The sequence below is a fragment of the Panulirus ornatus genome, chromosome 67, assembly GCF_036320965.1.
Source record: "Panulirus ornatus isolate Po-2019 chromosome 67, ASM3632096v1, whole genome shotgun sequence".
NCBI classification, from domain to species: domain Eukaryota; kingdom Metazoa; phylum Arthropoda; class Malacostraca; order Decapoda; family Palinuridae; genus Panulirus; species Panulirus ornatus.
In genome coordinates, this window is record NC_092290.1 from 9551683 (window position 1) to 9561682 (window position 10000).

The 10000-nt window shown below is 49.9% G+C and overlaps 1 protein-coding gene across 2 annotated transcripts in view; it reads left to right on the forward strand.

Moving 5' to 3' along the window:
* LOC139747125 (fibroblast growth factor receptor-like 1) overlaps positions 1-10000 on the forward strand; it is a 448547-nt gene that overhangs the window by 331658 nt on the left and 106889 nt on the right. For both annotated transcript variants that reach the window (XM_071659040.1, XM_071659041.1), the window contains exon 4: positions 9641-9759. In XM_071659040.1, coding sequence (XP_071515141.1) covers positions 9641-9759 — 119 coding nt within the window. The remainder of the gene's footprint in view (positions 1-9640; positions 9760-10000) is intronic.

Below are 10000 nucleotides of genomic sequence, written 5' to 3' on the forward strand. Positions count from 1 at the left end.
AAACGCCACAGGTTTACTCATTTCTTTTTCTTTTTTTTTTTAATCACATTTCCATTGCATGTCTTTAAAGTTTTGTCATTATTTTTGTCGGGTTTTATTCGTAATCTTTTTTGAATTTTTTTTTGGGAGGGGGGGGAATTATATACGGGTTGCCCAGCTGAGATTTTTTTCGACTCTCCAAAATTTACAGAGAAAAGTGAGCAGCTCCATCGTAAAATATATCCGAGTGTGCTCAACCGTGCGTACAGACTATCCAATTTTCGCTGGAAACAGGTACATTTCAGAGCGCTTTCGAGGGAGTAATTATTTGTGTATATATATTTCGAGCACTTTTCGCTCTAGAGAGGGTGGGTGGCAACGGGGGTTGGAAGGAGCGAGCCTTGTCGGGGAAATTGGCTTGGTTAAAGATACCACAGGCCGCCTGTTTGCCCCCGCCCCGCGCGCGTGGAGCCTGCTTGATAGCGGCGTCCCACTGGGTGTCGAACTGGGACCCACCTGAACTTCTGTGGTTGTTTCCACTCGAGTTGATGTCACTCCACGCGCCTGCTTGATAGCGGCGTCCCACTGGGTGTCGAACTGGGACCCACCTGAACTTCGGTGGTTGTTTCCACTCGAGTTAATGCCACATTTACCAGCCTTGTATGCCCTTAGCGAGGCATAACATAAGCCCTCTCGACGCTTGGGCGTGTGTAAAACATCAAGAGTAGAGCTGTTTAGACGCAGAGTCGTTTGCCTATTGGGGGCGCCCCTCAGCCAGGGGGGAGGTCGTGCTGTTCTTTCGGTGCAGGGGAACGTCTATGCTTTCACCGGTACTCATGTACGGCATCGTGAGGAGACGGGGGGCGTCAGTAGACCAGCTCTGGCCACCGCCAGATGCCTCCACTTGTCCCCCAACCCTGACTTGCGTATCACTGCATATAGGCTCCTGCTCCCTGTTTTCAATTAGTCCAAGATGGCGATGATTGGGGCATATTGTCTGTGCCACGTCACTCCTGCTTGAAAAGACGTCGCTTTGTGACCGGAGGCAGAAAGGTCACAAACCAGGTCAGCAAGATCATTGATACATACGTAAAGGCTTCTTCTTCTTGGACGAGTGTCTTCACAACTTCTCAGGTTGTGTGTGTGTGTGTGTGTTTGGGTGGGTGTTTAGTGAACGTCCGACATCATCAGCACATATATTTGTCCTCTGGTCTTAAGCTTCTCAAAATGCGATGGTCTGGGACCTGCCGATCTCTGGCACGCGTACTCTCCCTTGATGTGGCTTTGTGGATGCGAAGATTTATCGACGTGTGCGTGCGTCTGCTGGTGTGGACGTAACGCGTGAGAGGGAATACAAGGACATATGTCATATGGGTCGCGTTGGTGGAGGTGATGTGCCAGGGTAGGCAATTATACCTGGGCGGCCAAGGTTTACCCAACACCAGTTATAATGGTCGTAAATTACTCGCCAGACAAGGGTGGACCCCCATCTCCATAATGATGGAGGGGAGGGGAAGGTGGTGTGTCCAGATATGTCGGGTGTTGGCGGGGCGGAATTGATGGGGGAAGGAGTAGCTGGTGGACAGACAATGAGAGATGTCCGGGTGAGGGATGTGTGCATGTCCATGAGGGAGGAGAGATAGAGGGGGAGTTGTGGGATGAAGGTGTATGTATAGTAAGCCGGGAGGGAGGATGTCTTTCTCGCTGGTCTATGTGCTGGTTCTTGGGGATCTGGGGAAGATGTGTTTGTGGACAGGTCGCCTTCGCCCAAGTGTTGCTCACTGATTTAGCTCGTAAAATTTTTTCCATGATTAGTTGACAAATGAGGGAAAGGAGGCTTAGTCTTAAAGGTAATGGCATATTGACTGCTGCTGGGTACCATCGCCTCTGCTCCTCCCATACCCCTTCGGGTCCACTGCCCACTTATATAGTAAACCCTTCTTATCATGCCATATCTTTGTGGGTCCTTCTCTCCCGTTGTTCCTCGTCGAGAGAGAGAGAGAGAGAGAGAGAGAGAGAGAGAGAGAGAGAGAGAGAGAGAGAGAGAGAGTTAGGTCGCCTTTCCTTGCTACTGAAGAACTACTGAGCGTTGATGAATAATAAGGGTTCATATGAGGGCTGTATACAGCCGCCTCTCCTCACACACCCCTCACCCCATATCCGCTCTCTTGCCTCGCCCTGCCCCACAGGGTTCCAGCAGGCCTGGGCGGCCACCAGAATGCGAAGACCCGCCCCGCGGGATGACATTAATAGGGACGGCGCTTGGGGGGAGCTGGGAGGCGGCGGCGCGAGGGAACACCTGAACCTTATGGCGACAGAATCAGTGAGACAGGTCCCCCCTAAATTTATCAACGACTCTGGGTTTCCTCTAGCACCACCAGTGCTTACTTAGGTCAGGTCACCCTGCGGGGAGGAGGGTGGTCACCAGCCGGGTCAACTCAGGTCAGGGAGTGAGGGGGAAAGTAGGCCACTTTGGCTTTCCCCCAAACGCCTAAACACCTCAGGGAAGAAGGATGTGAGGAAGTGCTCCCACACAGGACAACTTGACGGTTCCCTCTGGCCACATCTGGGATCTGGACCATAACGCGAGCGTCCGCCCGCTTCCTCCACTTCTTCCATGACTGCCGCCACCTGTGTGCCACATCCACGAACACCACCTGCACTCCACATCCACGAGCACCACCTGCACTCCACATCCACGAGCACCACTTGTGCTCCACTTTCACAAAATATCGCACCTCCTCCACTTCTCTTCTCTAGTTCCACCATAAGGTATATATATATATATATATATATATATATATATATATATATATATATATATATATATATATATATATATATATATATACCCTTTTCTGACTCCACTACCTCCGTCACATTCATCTCCACGCCCACACGTTAACTCCGCTCGTCACCGGTGACCACGCCTGCTGTCGGCCCACCACGCCGCCCCGCGCCAGCCTGTACCACTGTGGTGGTATATCACCCACAAGCGGCCTCAGAGAACAAGGCGAAGGGGACCTAAAGCCAGGCAGGAGCTACCTGGTCGGTCTGCCACGTTGAAATGTGGGCGGTCATCTCCAGATGGGCGGAGCCTTAGGTAGTTGAGGGTGTGGTTTATGACGTGGATGGAGGAGGAGGTGTGTTAGGGGAGACCTGGGAGATGATAGAGGACCGGGGAGTTGTTGGCGACTGGGGAGATGATAGGAGACCGGGGAGTTGTTGGCGACTGGGGAGATGATAGGAGACCGGTAATTTGTTGGCTATTGGGGATATGATAGGAGACCGGGAAGCTGTTGACGACTGGGGAGATGATAGGAGACCGGGGAGTTCTCGGCGACTGGGGAGATGATAGGAGACCGGGGAGTTCTTGGCGACTGGGGAGATGATAGGAGACCGGGGAGTTCTTGGCGACTGGGGAGATGATAGGAGACCGGGGAGTTCTTGGCGACTGGGGAGATGATAGGGCGAGTTGTTGGCGACTGGGGAGATGATAGGGGACCGGGGAAGTTACTCTGGGATCGAGGCTTGGGAAACGGGGAGACGATACACCGTTTTCAGCCATTCTTGCCGCCCTCATGCACCCACTTCTTGTTGCCCATTACCGCCCTCACCGTCCGTCTGTACCCGCTTTGCCAACCCTCACCCCTCTCCTCTCCCAGCCCTCTCCTCTTCCAGCGCCCTCTGCCCTCTCCTCTCCCAACTCTCTCCTTTCCCAGCCCTCTTCCCTCTTCTCTCCCAGCCTTCTGCCCTTTCCTCTCCCAGCCTTCTGCCCTCTCCTCTCCCAGCGCCCTCGGCCCTCTCCTCTTCCAGCCCTCTGCCCTCTCCTCTCCCAGCCCTCTGCCCTCTCCTCTCCCAACCCTCTGCCCTCTCCTCTCCGAGCCCTCTGCCCTCCCCTCTCCCAGCCCTCTGCCCTCTCCTCTCCCAGCCATCTTCCCTCTCCTCTCCCAGCCTTCTGCCCTCTCCTCTCCCAGCCCTCTGCCCTCTCCTCTCCCAGCCCTCTCCTCCCTCAGCCCTCTGCCCTCTCTCTCCCAACCCTCACCCCCTCTCTCTCCCAGCCCTCTGCCCTCTCCTCTCCCATCCCTCTCCTCTCCCAGCCCTCTGCCCTCTCCTCTCCCAGCCCTCTTCCCTCTCCTCTCCCAACCCTCTGCCCTCTCCTCTCCCAAACCTCACCCCTCTTTCTCCCAGCCCTCTGACCTCTCCTCTCCCAGCCCTCTGCCCTCGCCGCTAAGTAGCATTGTCAGTGCCCTGGGAAGGTGGGAGATGATGGGGGGGGGGGGGGACGCCTGGGCTTCCGACACCGCCATTTTCTCATTAGTCCAAAAAAAAAGAAAAAGAGAAAAGAAAATTGGCTGATCTTTGTCCCTGGTAATGGACACTTGCTGTCGCACTTCGTTCCCTCTCCCACACTATATTCACACAACTCTCTCTCTCTCTCTCTCTCTCTCTCTCTCTCTCTCTCTCTCTCTCTCTCTCTCTCTCTCTCTCTCTCTCTAATATCGCCATTCAACACCACCACCGCCGTCCGGTAGTACACCCGACGTCTACACCTACGCTACACGACATCTACTATACAGTAGACTACATCTACACTACGCAACACCATATCTACTATACACTATGCTACTTTACATGTACTATACAGTAGACTACATCTACACTACGCTACACTGTATCTACTCTACACTATGCTACTTTACGTATACTATACAGTAGACTACATCTACACTACGCAACACTATATCTACTCTACACTATGCTACTTTACATGTACTATACAGTAGACTGCATCTACACTACGCAACACTATATCTACTCTACTTTATGCTACATTACATGTACTATACAGTAGACTACATCTACACTACGCAACGCTATATCTACTCTACACTATGGTACTTTACATGTACTATATTTTATACTACATCTACACCATTACACCCAAGAAACAGGGTTCTCCCTTGGTGTTATTGTACCCTCCCTAGTACCACTCCACTCACCTCTCACACTCCACTCACCTCTCACAATCCCCTCACCTCACTCTCCCCCCCTCCCCCTCATTTCTCGCACCTCTTACCACACTTCACCCACCTCATTTTCCTCACCTGTCACCCCTCACCTCCTCCTCCTCCTCATCCCCTCACACCCCCTTTCACTCTTCACACCCTTCACACTCTCCTGTTTATTTACCTTACCTCTCTCCCCTCACTCTGCACGCACCCCTTCCACTACTGTCACCCCTCCCATTCCCATTCCCCCTCAACCCCTTCCCACTTACCTCGTCTCACTTGTCGCTCCTTTCTTTCCCCCCCTCACCTCTCTCTCCCACTTCCCTTCCCTCTCTCAATATCCACCTCCTTCCCACTTTCCTCACCCCCCCAACCAACTCTTTCAATCCCATCATCCCTCTCCGTTCCATCACCCCGCTCGCCCCACTCACCCCACTCGCCAGCCGCAGTACGCCTTGCTCGTAAAAAGCAAGGGCCTCATACCAGACCCGGTGAGGCCAACTGGAACACATTTTAATCAGAGTCCACCTCTCTCCCAGAGTGAGGGTCGAGTTAGGGAAATTGCCTTCCCATATACAGGTGCCTCCACATACTATATATATATATATATATATATATATATTTCTTTTTTCTTTCAAACTATTCGCCATTTCCCGTGTTAGCGAGGTAGCGTTAAGAGCATAGGACTGGACCTTTGAGGGAATATCCTCACCTCGCCCCCTTCTCTGTTCCTTCTTTTGGGGAAAAAAAAAACAAAAAAACGAGAGGGGAGGATTTCCAGCCCCCCGCTCCCTCCCCTTTTAGTCGCCTTCTACGACACGCAGGGAATACGTGGGAAGTATTCTTTCTCCCCTATCCCCAGGGATAATATATATATATATATATATATATATATATATATATATATATATATATATATATATATATATATATATATATAGTGTGTGGAAGAAGAAAGTTAAGAGTAAATGTCAATAAGAGCAAGGTTATTAGGTACAGTAGGGTTGAGGGTCAAGTCAATTGGGAGGTGAGTTTGAATGGTGAGAGGCTGGAGGAAGTGAAGTGTTTTAGATATCTGGGAGTGGATCTGTCAGCGGATGGAACCATGGAAGCGGAAGTGGATCATAGGGTGGGGGAGGGGGCGAAAATTTTGGGAGCCTTGAAAAATGTGTGGAAGTCGAGAACATTATCCCGGAAAGCAAAAATGGGTATGTTTGAAGGAATAGTAGTTCCAACAATGTTGTATGGTTGCGAGGCGTGGGCTATGGATAGAGTTGTGCGTAGGAGGATGGATGTGCTGGAAATGAGATGTTTGAGGACAATGTGTGGTGTGAGGTGGTTTGATCGAGTAAGTAACGTAAGGGTAAGAGAGATGTGTGGAAATAAAAAGAGCGTGGTTGAGAGAGCAGAAGAGGGTGTTTTGAAATGGTTTGGGCACATGGAGAGAATGAGTGAGGAAAGATTGACCAAGAGGATATATGTGTCGGAGGTGGAGGGAACGAGGAGAAGAGGGAGACCAAATTGGAGGTGGAAAGATGGAGTGAAAAAGATTTTGTGTGATCGGGGCCTGAACATGCAGGAGGGTGAAAGGAGGGCAAGGAATAGAGTGAATTGGAGCGATGTGGTATACAGGGGTTGACGTGCTGTCAGTGGATTGAATCAAGGCATGTGAAGCGTCTGGGGTAAACCATGGAAAGCTGTGTAGGTATGTATATTTGCGTGTGTGGACGTGTGTATGTACATGTGTATGGGGGGGGTTGGGTCATTTCTTTCGTCTGTTTCCTTGCGCTACCTCGCAAACGCGGGAGACAGCGACAAAGTATAAAAAAAAAAAAAAAAAAAAAATATATATATATATATATATATATATATATATATATATATATATATATATATATATATATAGATAGATAGATAGATAGATAGATAGATAGATTTACACACGCGCACTTTCTTTTCTTTCACATTTAGTGTCGTTTCTTTGAGAGGCAGCGCCAGGAACAGACGAAGAAAAAGATCTCGGTCTCTCTCTCTCTCTCCTCCATTCTGTTTGTATAGTTATAATACACTGAAACCACAGCCCCCCCTCTCCACAACCTGGCCCTATAGATATTTCTGTGGTTTTCTCCGACTGTTTCATATGCCTTGGTTCAGTCTAGTGACAGCTCGTCGCCCCCTGTATACCACGTCGCTCCACTGCGCTCTATCCCCTGCACCCTTTTCAGCCTCCTACATATTCAGGCCCTGAGCACTGAGAATGTTTTTCACACCATACTACCATCTCCAATTTGTTCCCTCCACTTCTGATTCATCTAATCGCTTTGTCAACCTCTCATCACTCATTTTCTACATATATATATATATATATATATATATATATATATATATATATATATATATATATATATATATATATATATATATATATATATTCTACTTTGTCGCTGTCTCCCACGTTAGCGAAGTAGTGCAAGGAAACAGACGGAAAGAATGGCCCAACCCACACACATACACATATATATACATACACACCCACACACGCACATGTAAATACCTATACATTTCAACGTATACGTACATATACACACACAGACATATACATATATACACATGTACCTATTCATCCTTTCTGCCTTCATCCATTCCCGTCGTATAAAATCACGAAGAAATTGAAACGCAATAAGTTCCCAAGTGCACTTTCGTGTAACGATCACATCGTCAGGGGAGGTACAAGAATGAGGTAGAAGACGCAGAACAGCCAGTTGATACACAAGCTAAGACGCCATTGGTAAACAAGCGTTACCGGAGGGCGGTGTTCGGGTTGATGGTGTTCGGGTCTGGCAACATCGTGCCTGTCATAAAGACTTGTATTATGTGGACAGGAAAAGGGAACTGTTTACACACGTTGTCTACGACAAAGCTCTCCAGTTTGTATAGACCTTCACTAATATTAATGTCACATTCCTTTGTGTATTTAGTAATAGAGGACTCGGTGGTATTTCTCGTGGTCGAGGTGTTACAGTTAATAACTGAATGGGCGTTACTTGTTAGATACAAAAGCAAATCTTAAAAGAAAACTTGACAGGTGGTTGTGGACAGTCCCAGACGACCCGTGTGTGGACTGGTGTGTGTGTGTGTGTGACAGGCGTGTCAGCAGGTGCACCATGAGCTGGTCATCATGCGCAAAGGCTGTGAGCGCTGGGTTGCGGCCTTCTGGGTAGAAAATATCCCGTCTTGGGTGATCCATCCATCCTCTCTCTCTCTCTCTCTCTCTCTCTCTCTCTCTCTCTCTCTCTCTCTCTCTCTCTCTCTCTCTCTCTCTCTCTCTCTCTCTCTCCAAAATCGGAATTCCGCGCGCCCGTTCGTTTCATAATTTGATCGCGTTTAATTACTATGGACTGTGGAATGCCGACGCCTCCCTTCCCCATCACTCCACCTCCAGGGGCAACGCTCGGGGGGCGCCGCCGTTGCTGCGTTATCGGTCTGTCTGTCTGTGCGTATACGCTTCTCTGTGTGGGTGTGTGTGTGTGTGTGTGTGTGTGTGTGTGTGTGTGTGTGTGTGTGTGTGTGTGGTGTTCTTTACCATTTTGTACATATGGGTTATAAACTGAGTTCTCGTGGAATCTCGCTTCTTCTTAGCCTTATAATTTTGTCGTCTGTGTGTTCACCACTTTGGCTTCGCTTGGTCCTCGAATATGTCGTTCATTAAGTTCGTTATATTTTGACGTCCATCTCGAGTCCAGGCATCATGGTCGCTGTAGGGGGTCTGTATTCCAAACCTCTATTAATTCTCTAGTGTCTTCGTGAACCATTGGTAGTGTTGTAATGTCACATAGGGCCCCTGAGGTCTTGTATAGCTTTGTCCTGCCCCTCTTCTCAATACCCCGTGAATTCTTCCCCCGTATCTCTGGCATCACCACTCACACCTCCTTGCTTTCATTGCACTTCAAAAACCCCACACTTGATACTGGTACTGCTAATTCCTCCTCCTCCTCCTCCTCCTCCTCCTCCTCCTCCTCCTCCTCCTCCTCTTCCTCCTCCTCCTCCTCACACTCATTCTCTGGTTCATACAGTCGGTGTCCACACTGGAAGGGAACTCCCTCCCGTACCCTTAGTTACCATTTCACCTCAACGGTGTTTTGAACTCCGCTTCCCTCTCCTCCCTCTCCAATGTTTTGAACTCCGCTTCCCTCCCCTCCCTCTCCAATGTTTTGAACTCCGCTTCCCTCTCCTCCCTCTCCAATGTTTTGAACTCCACTTCCCTCTCCTCCCTCTCCAATGTTTTGAACTCCGCTTCCCTCCCCTCCCTCTCCAATGTTTTGAACTCCACTTCCCTCTCCTCCCTCTCCAATGTTTTGAACTCCGCTTCCCTCTCCTCCCTCTCCAATGTTTTGAACTCCACTTCCCTCTCCTCCCTCTCCAATGTTTTGAACTCCGCTTCCCTCCCCTCCCTCTCCAATGTTTTGAACTCCGCTTCCCTCCCCTCCCTCTCCAATGTTTTGAACTCCACTTCCCTCTCCTCCCTCTACAATGTTTTGAACTCCGCTTCCCTCTCCTCCCTCTCCAATGTTTTGAACTCCCCCTGCCTCACTCTCCGACAGGCCTCACTCACTCACTCACTTCCCCTCCTCCTCTCCTCTTCCTTACAGACGCCCCAAGACGGACGACGCAGAGGGAGTCGGAGCAGAAGACGGCGCGGGCGGGCGAGGATGTGAAGCTCTTCTGCCCCATCGAGGGCACGCCCACGCCCATCTACGAGTGGCTCAAGGTATGTGGGCGGAGGGGAGGTGTGGAGTGGAGAGATGGCTGTGTGGGTTGGTGGGTGTGTGTCATGATCAGCTGGGCGACAGAAAAGGATCGAAATAAAAGAGGAATGAAGAGAGGAATCCAGAGCACCTATCTACGACCAGAGATACAGAGAGGGAAGATTACACTGACTCTCAGTCCTCTAAGGTCCCTGAGTGCGAGGCTAGACGACCTTTTCTCGACCCGAGGGTTAGAACGGGCAT